Below are 18,871 nucleotides of genomic sequence, written 5' to 3' on the forward strand. Positions count from 1 at the left end.
TTTTTTAGGATGGAGGTTCTCTCTCTCCAAGTAAATTTTTAGGACAAGTGTATTAGCAATAACACAGTGTAAAAGATTCAACACATGACCACCAACACATTTCAACATATTTTCACTGAAAACTTACCCCACATTCATAACAGTTGGATTTGTCTGTGTAGTTTCTCCTTCTGATGAATTCTGCAGCTCTCCCATTGTCAACAGTGATGCTGGCCTTCACCGTCCTCCCAAACAACAGAAAGAGTTCAAGAGCAATCAAACACTTTGGCTTCACGTGTACTTTTTGTTACCTCAGTGTTATGTCAAACCAGCATACCTGTTTGTTGTTTAGCGATCGGGCAGAATCTATCCATTGCAGACCAGAAATAAAGGATATACTTACTTCACTACCTTGCCAAATTTCGAGCATAACTGTGGGGAAAGTGCAATAAATATATAAATTAACTATAAGTATATATAAGTTAATGCAGTGTGTCTGTGTGTGTGTGTGTGTATACATTAGGCCATTATAATTTGACTAAATACAGCACCTCACCTCATAAACTCTTCATAATATGCAAAAAATAATATACACTTCTCACTCAAAGAAGTGAAACTCCCAGATATCCAACACATAAAATGGTTTAAAAAAAAAATAATAATAATAATACAGGGTACCTTCTGCAAATCGCTGTTTGTCAAAGAGATAGGGATGTTAGACATAAACAGTGCTTTTGCTGGGTGCTAAACCACCACTCATATTTATTTCTGATATCTGAAGAGGAACAAATGGCATTTATCAAAACATGCAAAGACTCATAAGCGAAATATGATAGTAAAAGAGCTTAGGGGAAACATTTATACATAAAAAAACAGACTTATTTAATCACCAGAATCTTAATGATTTAAAAATATATATATCTTTATGACGACAGCTGCATTTGTCACGTCTAAACTTACAAACAAAAAAAAAAGTACTTTTACAGCGTGTAAATCGGATTCTAATGATCGCAGCACGACCCGGAAGATAAAGAGGCGCAACTGGCACAACACAATTCCCTCTATCAGAAAACAAAGTAAAAAAATTAACTGCTACTACTATAAATCAAAGGGACTCGCGAAGAGCTCTTAATATGGACATACAGTGAATACTAGCCTCAAATTTAATTTAACCGTGATTTTGTTAAGACTCTGTGGCTTTATTTTGAAAACAACATTTGATCTGAACCCGGAAACATTGTGTTTTGGATTGTGGCGGTGGATGTTTAGCAACGGGTTGAACGTTTCACCACGTTTCGTCTAAAAATATTATTATTTAACAAAAGATAATCGGCCACAAAAGTAAAAAAAAAAAGCAATAATAATAATAATTAAAAAAAATAATAATTGACTGGTGGTATGTCAAGCAAAGAGTGTGAACGGTATGTAAACAGTTATTTTGGGGTTATATAGGCATGCACTGGTGAAAGACGGTATTACAGCGTCTGATTTAAATCAGTTTATCGTAAATAAGAGTTTGATGACTGGAGATGCACACGTATGAACTGGGGTTGATTCCTCTTTCCACCTTGAATTAAGTAAAAACAAACAAGTAAACGCATAAGAAATGTTATCGCTTCAGATGTGCGTGTACTTTTTGTTCTAGAAATAACATTGCGCTAGAAATTACATTGCGCATATAAGTATAATATTGGTACGAATGTAGGCGAAATATTGTAAGTAGATGTTATAGTAAAATAAACTAAATTTTACTTTAAAAAAATCATTTTATTTTAATTAAATTATAAAGAGCCTAATTTTAGTTCTGTCTGGTAAATAAAGCGTTCCAGTCGTCATGAGTGCGCGAGCTGTCTGCGTGGCATCACTTATATCAGGCCGTTATTTTTGGTGCAAAGCAACGTTCTGTTACGTAATTAACTTTACATAGATTGACTTGCTTACGATGTTTAATTAAGAGCAATAAGTTAAGAGCAATAAGTTTTGTAAAAGCAAAAATGAACTTATTGTAAATAAAGTCTTGAACAACGCCTTCTAGACACAATTTTAAATAGTTTTATATATATATATATATATATATATATATATATATATATATATATAATCAGAAGGACTAAATAGTGTTTTCTACTATGCAATAAAATGTTATAAAACCTGCCTTTTTTCTTTTTTTTTTTTTAAATGGGGAAAAACTGTATAGACTTATCAGCAATAATGAATGGTTATGGGCCATAAACTCTCTAGCTGAGAAGTTTGCGTTCTGCAAGTGAATAACACCTCGTGGTGCCATCCCACAGAGGCACAAAATCTCTCGCATGTACCTTTTCCTCGACTGTTCCCAGGTGGTGGATCTCAATTCGAGCTGTTTTCAAAAAAACTCTTTCGTGGGCACCTGACCATAATACTATCACTTACCAATTCTATTCTATTCGTTTTTCTAATTTATATATATATATATATATATATATAAATGCTGTGTGTACTGTGCTAGACTAACAGATTTGTCACATCACTTGTATACTGTTGTCCTCTTGCTGGTCTGATTGATTCTATTTTGGTCCTCATTTGTAAGTCCTTTTGGATAAAAGTGTCTGCTAAAGGATTCAATTTAAATACAAAATAATCTGCCAGTTTCATGTACCTCTCATTTGTTCGTAGATAACCAACCAACTGAAGACATTCATTTTCATTAAGAAACTAAAAGTAAGTTATTTAGATTTGATTGAATTTAGTTGAATATGATTAAATATGAACAATAAAATGTAAAATTTGTATTACCGGTAAATGTTTTTTTTTTCAGTTTTATGCAATATTTATAGTTATTTATTGTTTTGATGGTTGACGTATATTTAGTTTTAATTTAATTTATGTTGATGTAATCTCATGTGTAAGTACCATATTGTTACTGAGGTTTAAATCCTGTTAATATGTCATTTGTGTCTTTTTGTTTCTCAGTGGCTTTCAGGAGAGATCGAAATATTAGAGATATTTACGAGGAACGGTTTCCTCCTGAAAGAGGGGTAAATACTTATTTTTCGTAGTTGTTTTTGACCACAATCAGACATTTGGATTATGCTGTGAGACAAGCTTTTTTTGATTATACAGGGTCCATATCCAAGAGGAGCTCGAGGGGACAGGAGACCTCCCTTTGGGCGCCCAGACGAGGACTATGGCCGTGGTTTTGAATACGATGGACCTCGGTTTAATCCAAATAGTGCTCCTCGCAACTACCATGGAGAGGATCAGAGAAGTTATCATGGAGACAGCCATCACTCATTTCCAAATGAGCACAGGGGTGGGCCACCCAGTCGAAGGGTAAGAATCAGTGGTCAAATACAGTCATTTCTTTTTCTTCTGTTTTTATTTCTGCATTTTCATTTTTTATTCTTGTTAAAGGTGCATATATAAAGGTATATATATGTACATTCCTTGGAATGGTTTCAGTTAGGTTTAAATAAAAAGAAGAAAAAAATCTGATATGTAAACACTCAACAATTGCAATTGCATATCTCACTTCATCATTATATAATTCTGTTTTGGATTTTAACAGGAAGACTTCCCGTACTACAGAGGGCAGAGAGAGGAGCCTCATGGTGGACGTCAAATTGACTTCAGGTATTTCATAACTTCAAAATGCCACAAAGGAAAAGATGTATTCATATATTTTTGATGGCCATATTCTAAATAAATTGAGCCATCTTTTCTCTTTCTACTCTTTGGAAATAGTGGAAATACTTACTGTTGTATTCATGTATTCATATTAGAATTAGGTTAAATTTAACTTTGTTGTCATTGCACATGTAAGGTACAAAGCAGCAAAATGCAGTTAGCATCTAACCAGAAGTGCAATAAGCAGTAAGCACAGGATATACAGTGTCTAAAATATGTTACAAATGTGCAATAAATATACAGATAAGGCTATGGACATGGGCATGAGGCTATGGACATTTAGCAGAAGTTACATAAATTGAGCCATCTTTTCTCTTTCTACTCTTTGGAATAGTGGAAATACTCACTGTTTTATTAATGTATTCAGATTAGATATTGCAAAAGTTACTAATGCAAAGTGGTTGCGTGCATTTCAGATAACCTCCAAACATGGTTTGAGTGGCCTTACAAAACATTTTGGATCCCCTTTCTTGGATCCCCTCTTTTTTTTAGTGCTGACCATTTCGGGATCTTAATACAATGTATAGACAGAACCAAGGGAGGATATTTCCATTGAAGCATGTGTCATTTCCCCAGCAGATGGCAGAAAAGTTCCTTCTGAAAACAAGCTGCGTTCCCTCCAGCTATAATGCCTTGTTTTTATACTTTGCGTATGTGAAGAAAGGAAACCAAGAAACAAAGTGAAGTTTCTTAAGAAAGAGCATAAATCAAACTCTGAGTTGTCCTACATTCTCTGTTTTGGTTTTTGTGGTTCAGCTCCCATGGAAATACCCACAGACAGTCACTCTGCCAGCTGGATGATCAGTGTGCATCCCAGTGGTTTTCTGTATCTCAAAATCTGCCTCTTCGGTAATTAATTGCAACAGTTAACAGCAGGATGGGGTGCAGCCAAATGAACTTTGTGTTGGACACCCCCCAAAAAAAACTCTAAATGGTGACATCATTGTTTTCTGGATGAGTAAAATTGCAAGACAAAAAGTCTGTATAAGCAAGCAGTATTTTATGTAAAGTAGAAACAGAATACACTTGCATAGGATTCAAAAAACAGGAATAATTTAAATTTTCACTCAGAAATTGCTTGTCAATTTCACAATCGTGTATATATATATATATATAATATATATATATATATATATATTTAAAAAAGTGGTTTTTGGCCCAGTTTTACCACATGGTGGCGCTTTTGTATTTAGACAGTGAATCATGCTCATCTAAGCCTCTCTTCTTATTAAAGTTAGACATTCCCAAGATTCAGTTTCGAAGAATTACCTTTTATATGGTTTTATAACGCATCTTCCTTTACCTATTCAGTGCTGTAATCTGTCGGGATGGTTTGCAATTGGGAGAGAGGGGTTAACCTTATTTTTGGTTTGGGATAATATCCTGGCTTCATATCGGCATTAAAGACAGACATGTGGTAATTTGCTCTGTTAGTCCAGGGCAGACAGGGTCACCTGCACTTCAAACAGATGTGAGGGTCATTAAAGTTTTGCGAGGTCACTGTGTGCGGACACATTGTCGTGTTTGATAGAGGAGAACCTGGCTGGGGTTCAGACCAGGGTCACTCAACCAGGTGCCTTTGATTCTATTACGTCCTCCCTCTCGCCTGTTTGGCAGGCCGTATAAGTGGCACGTAATGGGCCTGCGCGACCGGAGGGTCCTGGTAGGGAGAGCGAGTGGAGGGGGAGCAGAGTAAACTGAAGGGTGTTTTACTGCCGCCAGGACAGATGTGTGTTAATGAATGTCTTGGCTGCGGGCGGACTCTGCAGAGCTGTGGTGCTGCTCTGTTAGGCAGCGCTGCAACTTTTTACAAGCCTCATTTTACCCTCCTCTTTGTGCAGTTTATATTAAGTTGCTTTTTACAAGCAGGATGTGAAGCCTCTGGCTTGGTTCTTACACAAATAGGTAAAGTCTTAAATGAAGCAGAGCTCAGTGTGGAAACTAGTTTAAGAGAATCTCCTCTGTGTCATCAGGACCGGGGGTGTCCTGCTCCATAACCAACAGGTTTTAAATCTTTTTTAAAGTCTTTAAAGACATTTAAAAGGCTTTAAGGCGCTTTACTAAATCAAAACTGACCCTGCTTTTCTGAATATATTATTGACCCCTAAAACAAAGCCTTTCAACACCTAAAGGGATAGGTCACACAAAAATGAAAATGTAAAAATCTAGTGTTGTTTTTAACCTTGCTGACTTTTATAATATAGACAAAAACAATTAAAACACCCATCAAAATATAATCTTTTGTCATCCACAGGAGAAAGACAGTCATATGTGTTAAGAAAGTATATATGATACATATGAAAAGATGATCATTTGACCTGAGGCGGTGGAAACACTTCGTCACCTCTCCCTTGACCCTTCATCTCAATACACTCCGCGTCTGACCCTACTGAGCATGGTTCATAAACTAGCATCTGAGATTAACAGATTGTCCTCCCCTTAACCCCCTTCTTAACCTGTAAGAGGACAGTGGACAACTATTTAAACCACACATACTTAGATGTTTACTTATTTTGTATATTTCTTTATCACATTTTGGCCATAAATTTGGCTTTTGTTCATTTTGATTATTTTGGATTAATTTGATCTGTTTTGGTCTAGTATTTAAACTTTTGTAGAATATTGTTACAATTTAAAATAACTCTTCTGTTTTAATATATTTTAAATTGTAGTTTATTCTTGTGATTGCAAAGAATTTGATTTTTTACTCTTTTGCTGTCATCATTTTTTTCATTCATTTAGTGTGTTTAAAAAATATTTGATGAGAAAAAAAAAATAATGCTTAATAGTTTTTATCCATAATGTGAATGCAAATATTTGTCTTATTTTCCTTTTCCTGTCTCAGACCGAGCAATCGTGCAGGTCCTGCCCCGAATAGTCGAGTCAAAGGTGCTTACCCTCCGGCCAGGTCTCTGCCTACAGTAGCCCCTGACGCAGGAGACGACACACTCATACAGGCCATAATGAACATGGACAGGGGGTTTGTATTCAAACACGTTAAAATTAAAATACCCCGTGTTATTCTACTAGTGAACAGATACTCTAGAAAACTTTGTGTATCTGTACTCATCTCTTTCACAGCGAAGAGCGAGAGAACTTGAGAAGAAAGGTGCCCTTCCCTCCAGTACGTGAACGCTCTCCAACTCGGCGGGACGTTCCCCCTTCCCCTCACAGTCGGTCGGGGTCCAGCAGAAGCAGCCGCAGCTACTCACCAGAGAAGGGCAAAGTACACCCTTTCCCTCCCCAGCAGGGGAAAAGTATGAAAAATCCTCCGTCAAAATTCTTGTTCAGTCACTTCATAGTATTTATTTGATTTTGGTTCATGTATATTACTGTCCAAAAGTTTGGCTTAGAACGGAAGTGTGTGTATATATAGAGAAATCTCATTGGTGGGATCTCTCACACACAGATGGTACAAAGGGTCAGTGCACAGCTTGAAGTGTAGTCTTTGAGCTGACGTTGATTATTTGAAACGTGTAGAAGCCTGTTGATTAAATTAAGGGTTTTCTTGACTAATTTGCACGCAAGCACATTCTAATACGCCCAGCTGCAGAGTGGAAGGACTTTCCCTGCTTGCTTTATTTCTCACATAAACTAGATAAATGTCCTGAGTGCTTCCCGGACAGGTTTGATTTGAGTCATCGTGTTTGAAAATAGACAGGTTTGGACATGACTGTACACAAGCATCCTCCACAGACCTCCGATCACAGATGATGTCACTCAAAGCCTGTCCTAATAAAGACTCCCATCTGTCTTTGTTACACTTTGCTCTGTTACTATAATGAGATTCTCATTAATAAGCTCCAGAGCAATGCTTCGAGCTGCAAATATTGGATGCACGTTTTTGGGATGATATACTCTAAACGTCTATAGATTATGCGGCTCTGAGAAGAGAAGATGGAGCAGGCTTGCATGAGATCATATGATCTGTCCTCTAATACTGATGAAGGAAATGCATCAAAAACACCTGAATTATTGCTCACAAAAAATTTCAGCTTTTGTACAGTTTTTCTCTCTTGATTTTTGGTGGTGATAAACAAAAATGCTTTCCTGTGTTTCAGGGTATGAGGAGCCACTCGTGCCAGGAAGGGGAACGGGTGAGTAAAACATTTTCATATTTATTATGCATCAGAAAGCCAGCATGAATTACATTTTGGAAAATTGTCATTTAGTCTAAAACAAAATAGTTTTTTGGTAAAAAAAATAGCAAAGCTTAATGGAACTTGTGGATCAATTTTATAATATAAATGTTTAATGTGTAATATTATTACTATATAATTTTATATATATTTTATTGTATTTTAGAATGTAATGACGTGAAGGCTTAATTTAGGCGGAACTTTTAGCAGCCATTTCTCCAGACATGTCACAAGATCCTTCAGAAATTATTCTAATATGTTGATTTGCTACTCAATCAATATTTCTTAAAATTATCAACTTTGAAAACAGTAGTGCCGCTTAATGTTTTTGTACAAACGGTGATACACTAATTCTTTGATGAATAGAAAGTTTGAAATAGAAATCTTTTGTTACATAATAAATGTCTTTACTTTCACGTTTGATGAATTGAATGCATTCTTGCTAGTTAAGAGTATTAATTTCTTTCAAAAAACAAAACAAAAAAACTGCATAAACTTTTGAGTGGTAGTGTGCATTTCCATTCCAATTTATAGGAATTTTTTGGAAATCGAAACTCCTCAAATCATACTCCTCTTAAATTCTGATAAAGACAGTGTATGGATCAGACACATGGAGATTTAGTTTCGCTTTGCTTTAGAAGTTAAAGGTCAGCCCGCAGTCACTGTAACTTGAGAGAAAGCGTTGCTAATCGCACCATAGTAGAGACTCATTTTGTTTGTCTGCTTTCCTCTCACTTCCTTTGGCCAGGGATCGTAAAAAGTCCACAGGCGTGTGTCTGATTGCTATACCTTTCCTTTTTCTCTAGCTTTCATTTGTTCCTTTTATACTTCTCTTTGCCAGATGTTTGATGTGCATGGATACATGGCAAAGAGATTTAGATTTGAATCTTAAATCTGTGTAAATCTACACATAACTTCTGGTTCTAGACTTATCTCTGTTTCAAATCAATTTAGCGAGCAGTCCTTCATCTCTCACCGAAGGAATCCATAGGTGTTGAGCCCACAGCTCACACGGAGAGGGTCACAGGGTGACACTGCAGGCACCTGGCTGCGGTTTGCCTGCAGGTCAAGCAAGGCCATATTCCGTGACTTTCTGGGGGATGTTGATCCATGTCCAAACTATAGCTGCATTGTCGGCTTGCGTCCTACAACAGATGTTTTGTTTCTTATGTTCTGATCCTGGTCTTTCATCATCTACAGACAGGGAAAGGCCCCCCGGCCCCTCCGTGAGTGCATCACGTGATGGTTCGCCCCATAGCGCCGTATCAGCCACTAAGGTGAGTTGCACAACGCACACACAGCTCCCAAACAGATGTACTTACCAGAACACTCTCTTTTATCCACTGAAATAATAAAGCGTGACATGCCAGCAATTTCAGCTGATGGTGAAAAAACACAAGTCAGTGACTGGAGTTTTTTCATTCTTTTTGAAAAGCTGTTTGCTTGTGCTTTCCTCTCTCTCATACAATGGATTTGAAAGAGTCCTGTTTGACGTATGAAAGCCAAGCGGCCCATGTCGTGTTTATTCAGACTGTAAGCACGGTTCTGACACAAAACACGGCAGGTCGCTGAAGGAGAGTCATGGACATCATTGGGCCACCCAGACTGCAGTAAGGCTGAAAAAAGAGGGAGAAATCCATTAGCTCAACTCTCGGCTTTAACACAAGATCTTATCGCCGACTCTGAGCACTCTGGACATGCTCTAGGGAGCACTGAGAGCCTAAAATAATTTTGTTTAGCTGTTACTCTCATGTATTCTCCTATTTTTCCTTTTTTGCATTTAGGTGAACTGAATCTGAGAACAATCACGATGAACATACAAAATATTTTATCTGATTTTTGTTTTTCTAAAAAGTAAATGAATGAATCTCTGTGAATATGCAGTTTTATTTGTAATGCAAACAAGTTCTTTCAGTGATTCCCGAGACGTGGGATGAAACTGCTTTACTTAAAATAATTTATTTGTAGTTTAATTTATAGGTTGTTGTTTTTTTTGTTTGTTTGTTTGTTTGTTTGTGCATATTCAGTGTCATTATGACATTATATTTATTTTAAATTGTAATATTTATATGTAAAGTATATTATATAATAAAATATTACAATTTAAAATAAATATAATGTCATAATGAGTATGTAAATATTTATTATATAAACAGATATATTTCACACATTATTTTTGTATTTGATGGTGACCCATTTTGAATGATAGGCAAGGAGAAACACATTTTGAAGAAGCATATTCGAATACATATATAAGGAATAATTTATTTATTTATTTTTTTGTTTCTTGTTTTTTTCCCATTACTCAATTCGTTTTGATTCAAGAATGCTTGAATCAAGATTCAGTTTCAAGCCAACACAACATGAAATGCCTTATTAAAGAACTTGTGTGCATTTCTTTCACCTCTGAACCATGTACAGATGAAAGTTGTTCTAGTTAGTGGACGTCTCAGTCCTTGAGCCTTTGATCTTCTTCCATAGCTCAGCTCATGGGGCATAAGCCATAACCTTGTGCCTTAGATGAAAAGTCTTTGCCAGTGTAAACTGGGCCTGATAGGTGGTCTCTTAAGTTCAACAAAGTTATGGGGATTCATTGTTTGAAGGACAAAGAATGCCTTGGGAGATCTCGTCTTAAATATATATTCCTCTCCACTAACTACAAATGATTGTTATTAGCTTGGTTTGTTTAATTAGTGTGGGACAGTTATAGTCATACAGTGACATTGTCCTGGTTTGCTTGTTTTCTGATTTGGAGAAAACAGGACTTTCTTGAATGTTAATTTCCAGCTTTTGTTGTGGTGTTTTACTCTGAATATGTTTCTGGATTAATGTGGGCTTTAAAAACGTCTTGTTCTGTGTACTGCAGGAGGACGTGACAAATGTGGAAGGGCCCCAAGATGAAGTTCCACCCACCGTTGATGAAGCTTCCTCCGTCATGGATGATGTTCAAGAACAACGAGCTCAAGCTATTTCTGCCAAGGCTCAGGAAATTGAGAAGGTTTGTGAAATGCCCCAGACACTTTTGAACTTTAATTTCAGTAGGTCTTTAGGTCTTTTTTTTAATGGCCACATACTTGTTTTAACACCTACTGTTCAGGATGCTGTATATTATTAATAGGTTTGGCAGAGATACAGAAATACCTATAACACTTTAGGTGAGTTACTGCTTTAATGCATTGAAAGATTACATTATTTATTATGTTCAACAACAACATTTAAAAAAGCATTTTGAGTACTTTTGAGCACTACCACTTGCATGTATTTTGTCTTTTTCTTTCCTTTTTGGTCACTGCATTTACTAAGGAGATACAATGGTAAAATACGCACCATCTCAACTTTCTGTACGAATTCAGAATGATCATAATAAAGTTCCTGCTCTCTTTTCCTCTTTACTGGCCCTATTAAATGAGAGATGGGATCCCGCAGGAGTGGTGCACCAGCCCTTCTGTTGAGAACCAGCCTTTGGCTCAAATGCTGCTGACGCTTCATGATTTTAACTGTTGGCTTTTGACCCAGTCTTGAGCTTTATTAGGTTATTTACATATAGAAAAAAAGTCAGATATTTCTGTATGCATGGCCAAGTTTTCCTCTCAATTCACAAGAAGCCGTTTGAATCAGTTTTAGTGTTTGAATAGCTCTCAATATCTTAAGAATCTTTTCCTGCATAAATGACTGACATATGTACATTTCTGTCATTTGTTCAGGATTTTGAAGTGGAATTCAAAGTGTGTTTTGATATATTTCTGTGACAGTGTGTGGATGCCTTTCAGGCCAAAGCCTGCTATTTCACAAACTGTGTGTGTGTGCTGTTTCTAAGTGTCCACCAGATGTTTAACTTCTCCTTCAATCTGGTCTAGCCATCTCTACACTCTGCACTTTACCTTTTTTAAGCAAGCATTGAGCTGGCATGCACTATACAGCATATATATATATATATATATATATATATATATATATATATATATATATATATATATATATATATATGTAATACTGTAGATCTAAAGGGATCTAAAGGGTCCGTGGGACATAAAAGGAGATATTCTGAATAATGTGCCAGTCGCTCTTTTCCATGCAGTATCATTGAGTGGGGTCCAAGTATTTTAAGTGTCAAAGCATCTTAAAAATGGTCTGTGCAGCACTTGAGCTAGTTTCCATGTCTTCTGAAACAATATGATGGCTTTCAAAAAAGAAATCTTGAACCCTTGATCTCCTTTTTTTTTTTTTAAAGATTTGTTTTTATTAACATATGCTCTTACAAAATGTTAATGGTGTGTAGGAAGGATCCACAGTTTGATACATTTAAGAGTCGTTTTTCACACAAGGAATATACACAAATGTATAACCTTACCTACACACCGTACAAGGATTGCAATTTTTAAACATCAAAAAAAAAAAAATCAATATGAAACAAAAAACAAAACAAATGTTATACAAACTTTTCCCGTCCCACCCCCCACCCTCTTCCCTTGTATGGTTATCAGTTTCCTATTCATTTATATATTTAAACAGTCTCTATACAGTTTATCCATATACCAATCTGTAAACATACATATCTAAATAAGTCTGCACATTACTCATAACAAATATTTCAGTGAGGAACTTATACAAGATACACCTGCGGAGGGCTAATTTGGAGTCGATCCATGAGGGTTCATAGTAGCATGGCCAGTCTAGGGAAGGCAGAATGTCTGTGAATGGGCCCCAGATTTCTCTAAAGGCTGCATGCTTCCCTCTCACATTATATAATATCTTTTCGGGTGTGGAGTAAGACACAAGCTCATCAATCCAATGTTTTACTGATGGTGAATTTTCAGATTTCCAGTTGATCAGAAAACATTTTTTTACTGCAGTGCTCGCAAGTAAGATAAAGTATTTTTTGTAATAGTTCACATTAATAGAGCTTGTGTCCCCCAGGATCCATAGTTTTGGGTCCTGTTCAATTTGACTTCCTATTACCCTTGAGGTTACTTCAATGACACATTTCCAAAATTCTTCTATCACTGGGCAACTCCATAGCATGTGTATAAGATCACCATCGGTCATTTTACATCTCTGACATTTGGAGGAAATGTTGCTGTCAATTTTATGTAACCTGTAAGGAGTGTAGTATGTCCTATGGAATATATATATATATATATATATATATATATATATATATATATATATATATATATATATATATAACCCTTGATCTCCTTGATTCAAACATGAGAGTGTATGTGATTTGACAATCAATTCTTCTTTTACGTTTGATCTTTTCTGTTTATCATTTGTTTCATCACTCAAAACTTATTCGAATGATTAATTCATGAATTGGACTGATCTGGTTCTTGAGTTCAACAGTTACTCAATGATCTGTTCACAATATTTAACGATTTACAGAGGAGAATTCAGTAAATAATGACTTCAAGTTCAGTTTGATTCTGCCATACGCTATCATATGATTTCAGAAACCTTGAAGTATAGTGCACAAGTTGTCGTGGACCACTTTTGATTCTTTATGGTGCCTTTGGATCCTTTTTAAAGCTTGAAAGCCAACATCCGCATTGGGACTAATTAAATGTTAAAGATCAACCAGTACAATTCTTCAAAATTATTACACCAAAGAAAAAGGTCCTTTTGAGGTCCATCAGGAATGTTTGATTCCTTAATAAAATAATAGACTGATGCACAGTTGCCCCCAAAGACCTTTACATGTTGTTTTGCAATGTTTTTGTGCTCCTGTTTAAGAACACAGGCATAAACGTATACCTCCTTTTGCCTTTATTAAGTTGCATATGCATCCTGGTTACTTGGGATTTTAAAATAGTGCTTTGTGACTTTTATGCCATATGTTTGAGGGCATCTATATGCTACTGTATGCACAGCAAATTTGCTTACAGAATTCAATTCACTAGAGATTTTATTGGATAAGTTCATTGCATTTAACTGATGTTTCCTGTAACTGTTAGGCCATATTGTACAACTGAATGTATTGAATTTTCAAAAAAATCGGTATACTTTTTGATATAACTTTGGTCTTACAAAACTAGATGTGAACTTTCACTGAACTACTCTGAAAGTTATTAGTGTATAGATACTTTCCCATTCTTCTCACTTGTCTCTCCCGCCCTTCCTGAATAATTCTCTGCTATCTTTACTCCGAATCAGGAATGAGCCTCCCACAGTACAAAAATGCCACTTGAAAGACTGAACAAGAATGCACACACTCTCAAGGTCCCATTCAGCTTTCCTGTTTGATTGGGTAACAGAGGTGGGGTTCACAGGAAGTGTGTGTCAAAGTAGAGCATGCTCTACGAAATCGCTTCCCAGCATTCTTGGCATTATGAATTATTTAATCTCAGTGGTATCTTTGTATGCTCAAGGTTATAAAACATCTCATAAAAGGACAGCATAGCAATATGAATTCAAATCATAATTAGTAATATTTAAAAGAATTGAATCATTACAAAGCAGTAGAAAATGGTAAGGAATAGAATATATTTGCTTGAAAAATAGTGGTCGTTCAGAATTTTTTGTTAACCTCTGCTTTAGATCAACCCTACTTTCGTTTAGTAATGGTTTATTCTGTAAATAGGAGTCTTTTCTACTGTACTCACACGACTTTCCGACAACAGTACCATGATCCCCTCTTCTCATCCAAATTGAATGTAATTCTAGGCCACACATACAGTTAATGCCCACATGGACTCTCAGTTAAGTTATTCATGGGAATCTTGTGTAATCTGACTCTCTCTTGCAGGGCCAGGATCTGTAACTCATGTTTGAGTTACGTTTTACACATGGCAAACAATAAAATAGGCAAAAACAAAAATAGACTTTAAGGACGTAAATATCAGAGAATGTAAAGGTGTGGTCACATTTACTGTTGCTTGCTTAAATTTCACAGTTAAAATCGAGTTTTAGTAGGAATCTGTGCAATTCGTGAATTTACCAAAACAGATTTCTCAATCACATTTTTCACGAAAGTTCGCCACATTAACAAACAGTAAAATTTGCAGCGCGTTTCGATATATGCATGTGTTGTGATGATTTGCAGCGCATTTCGTTATATGCATGCGTTGTGATGATTTGCAGTTCGTTTCGTTATATGCATTTGTTGTAAAGGATTTAAAGCGCGTTTCGTTATATGCATTTGTTTTGATGATTTGCAACACTTGTGTTGTCAAACTGATGAAGATGTTTTCTTCATTTGCTGATGTTTTTTCAATTTGCATGTGTTTTCTTAAGTTGCAGCGTGTTGAGCTGTCTCGGCCACCGTAGATTTTGCCTTTAGACACGGACTGTATTGACTTGGACCAGTAAACGGCCACCCAAGAAACCATTCAAAACTCCTTAGCAACCACATAATGCCCTGGAAACCGCAAATTGTGCAAAGACAAGCAGCGCTACCATTACAATATTACTACTAGGTTAAACTCTTGTTTCTATACTATATGTTGCTGATCTAAATTTATAACTAACATTATTATCATCTTTTTTTTTTTTTTTTAAATGGCACTTAGGCTACAAAGCTCCAGCAATCATTGGCTAAACAGTAATGCAATTTAAACAGTCACACAGATTGACTTTTAAACTGCAGTGTCTCTTAACCTGCAGCCTCAGGCTACTGAGAACTTCCTTTCTACATCATTTATCCGTTCTATTCTGGAATGTTCTAATTAACTATTAGAGACTTCTCATTAAACCTATTCGACTTCATGACTATTAGAGGCAGTTCTCACACAAGAACTCTGGGCTTTGTGTGTGTGGGCCTCGGTGATTCCTGGAACCAGGTGATCTCATTTTACTAGAACTTGACTCAGCCATGGGAAAGAGCCCTTATGTGAGAAGCTAATGAGGAGATCACTGCAAAAATTATTAGTCAGCACAGATATTTGGGTGGCTACATTTCTTTTCCAGACTTGTGGGGGCAGGTAGAAGGAATCACGTAAGTTATGATTTGTCTTTTTTTGTTTAATTATGCCCAAAGTTTTCAGTTCCTGTTATATTTTAAGTACTTCCAGATGTTGTTGTATGGTTATATAATGTCAGGGCCATGTCGGAAACTGCTGAGATGTTTAACCATCATTTTATTTTATTTTTTCAGTTTTGGTTGGGTGCATTATTGTGTAGCTTTACCATCGTAAAGTCATGAGACTGATTTCATCACTGTCTATATGTCTATATGATCTCCAGCTATAAGTTACATGTCCCAAGGGCTGTTTGTGAGTGAAGGTAATTGCAGAGGTTATGCAGACTCCCCTGGGTCTGAAGCATTGCTTTGATGTCCAGAAGTGTTTGATTATCCAACCACAGTAAACATAACTGAGCTCTGAGAGTTTTGGCTTGGGACTTTGTTCTATCGTCTGAATGGCAGATCAGAAAGGCAGAATGTTCCCCAAATACACAACAAAACCGCTCTCCATCCCCATGTCTTCTGTGAACAGAAAAACAGAAAGGCGCTTTCATGGCCTGTTCTATGAGATGGGTCTTGAGACTGTGTCGTTATTGTCCACACTATGTCTTTGCCATAAATGTAAAGTACAAGCACAGTATTCTGTTTCCAATTAGAGTAATGCTGCATCTTTGCTGATTAAAAAAAAATTACTTTTAAATGCAACTTTTCATTTTGAATAAATTGTCATTCATACGGGTGCTGGTCATATAATTAGAATGTCATCACTAATTCCATTCAAAAAGTGAAACTTGAATATTATATTCATTCATTACACACAGACTGATATATTTCAAATGTTTATTTCTTTTAATTTTCATGGTTATAACTGACAACTAAGGAAAATCCCAAATTCAGTATCTCAGGAAAATTAGAATATAACTTAAGACCAATACAAAGAAAGGATTTTTAAAAATCTTGGCCAACTAAAAAGTATGAAAATGTACAGCACTCAATACTTAGTTGGGGCTCCTTTTGCCTGAATTACTGCTCAGGTGTTATGAGAGCCCAGGTTGCTCTGATAGTGGCCTTCAGATCTTCTGCATTCTTGGATTTGGCGTATCGCATCTTCCTCTTCCAAATACCCCATAGATTTTCTATGGGGTTAAGGTCAGGCGAGTTTGCTGGCCAATTAATAACAGGGATACCATGGTCTTTAAACCAGGTACTGGAAGCTTTGGCACTGTGTACAGGTGCCAAGTCCTGTTGGAAAATGAAATCTGCATCTCCATAAAGTTGGTCAGCAGCAGGGAGCATGAAGTGCTCTAAAACTTCCTGGTATATGGCTGTGTTGACCTTGGACCTCAGAAAACACAGTGGACCAACACCAGCAGATGACATGGCAACGCAAACCATCACTGACTGTGGAAACTTTACACTGGACCTCAAGCAACGTGGATTGTGTGCCTCTACTTTCTTCCTCCAGACTCTGGGGCCCTGATATCCAGGGTGTGGTTATCCCTATTGCTTGTACACTTTTTTTCTACCACATCTTTTCCTTCCCTTTGCCTCTTTATTAATGTGCTTGGACACAGCTTGGACTCTGTGAACAGCCAGCCTCTTTAGCAATGACTTTTTGTGTCTTGCCCTCCTTGTGCAATGTGTCAATGGTCGTCTTTTGGACAACTGTCAAATCAGCAGTCTTCCCCATGATTGTGTAGCCTACAGAACTAGACTGAGAGACCATTTAAATACTTTGCAGGTGTTTTGGGTTAATTAGCTGATTAGAGTGTGGCACCAGGTGTCTTCAATATTGAACCTTTTCACAATATTCTAATTTTCTGAGATACTGAGTTTGGGATTTTCCTTAGATGTCAGTTATAATCATCAAAATTAAAAGAAATAAACATTTGAAATATATCAGTCTGTGTGTAATGAATGAATATAATACACAAGTTTCACTTTTTGAATGGAATTAGTGAAATAAATCAACGTTTTGATATTCTAATTATATGACCAGCACCTGTAAATGCCAACAGGGTAAGTACATATCTGAATGGTTTGCTTAGCAGAAAAAAATCTTATTGTTGATCTCCAGTATGAAATATTATCATCAAAAAAATGTTGTCTGATCTTGTCAAGGCATGGGTTTATATGTTGGTTAGAAACCCAAATGGAAAAGAAAATCAAATTTTACAGTGCCACAGTTAACATTGGAGATTGCCAATGACATTTGTATGCACAATCTTCATTTTAAGCAGCAATTGTATATCGGACAATTTTACTACTTTATAATCTTAAATATAGGACTGTGTTTTATAGGTCTTTCGTCAGGACTGTGAGACATTTGGCATGGTGGTGAAGATGCTGGTGGCCAAAGAACCCAGCTTAGAGAAGCACCTGCAGAACCCACTTAAAGAGAATCTGATTGAGATCCGTGAGCGATGCCTTGAAGACTTGAGAAACTTCATTGCTGAACTTGACGAGGTGGTACGACAGCCTGAACCTGCTGTCTGAGGTGGCCCCATTTTACTCACCCAACATTTTGGTTCTTTTTACCCCCCTGTACCTACACAAAAGTCATTATTTTTATGGTTTATGTAAAGGCCATTGTACATTGTGTACTCCGTGTCCAGCTAAAAGAAATCTTCCTGGTCTGCTACAGGGCAAGGAAAATCTCTTTATGCATTTCATTTTTGCAGTTCCATTCATCCACTGACACTAGTCGATGCTAGGTTGTATAATCTTTTTGTAACCTTTCAATATTAAGATAAAAAAAATATATGTTAGAAAGCAAACACAAGGAAAGCAATGCCAGAAGGTTTGCTTCTTTGAAGGTTATTACAGAAGTTATAGATATTTGATATTATTAACCCATTGAGGAGATTTACTAGATGATGGTGTTTGTTCTGATCAAATGTGTAAAAACTGAAAGGGTTCTATGTTGTTGCCAATCAAGTCACTTACATTCAAACTAATGAGAAAAGGTTATGAATGAACTATGGTAAGTAATCTTTATGGGTTCAGCAAATTGCTGCTGTCTGTATTAAAGAGTCTTGAACCTACTATAATGCATGTTTTTCCTTTTGATTTAAGCCTTTTTGTGATTTCATGTTTGTAATTAAATAAAGGTGCTATGTTTAGTAATCAGTTTTTTTTTTTTTTAAGCATCCTATGAACAAATGAAAAAAATCAAATAGCAATGGAA

The 18,871-nt window shown here is 36.3% G+C and overlaps 1 protein-coding gene across 1 annotated transcript; it reads left to right on the plus strand.

Moving 5' to 3' along the window:
* Positions 1-2,632: 2,632 nt before the first annotated feature.
* On the plus strand, positions 2,633-18,810 carry LOC132098880 (periphilin-1-like). Its single transcript, XM_059505148.1, has 10 exons — positions 2,633-2,679; positions 2,932-2,996; positions 3,082-3,291; positions 3,527-3,591; positions 6,491-6,625; positions 6,727-6,902; positions 7,707-7,742; positions 8,985-9,061; positions 10,651-10,782; positions 17,986-18,810. Coding segments are annotated over exons 1-10 (1,092 nt in total). The 5' UTR covers positions 2,633-2,678; the 3' UTR covers positions 18,181-18,810.
* Positions 18,811-18,871: the final 61 nt, after the last annotated feature.

This window comes from Carassius carassius, chromosome 22 (assembly GCF_963082965.1).
Source record: "Carassius carassius chromosome 22, fCarCar2.1, whole genome shotgun sequence".
Classification (NCBI taxonomy): Eukaryota; Metazoa; Chordata; class Actinopteri; order Cypriniformes; family Cyprinidae; genus Carassius; species Carassius carassius.

Coding starts and splice junctions, on each gene's coding strand:
- LOC132098880 (XM_059505148.1), top strand. Junction 6,903..7,706: donor CCCTCCCCAGCAGGGGAAAA/GTATGAAAAATC, acceptor CCTGTGTTTCAG/GGTATGAGGAGCCACTCGTG. Junction 10,783..17,985: donor AGGCTCAGGAAATTGAGAAG/GTTTGTGAAATG, acceptor TGTGTTTTATAG/GTCTTTCGTCAGGACTGTGA.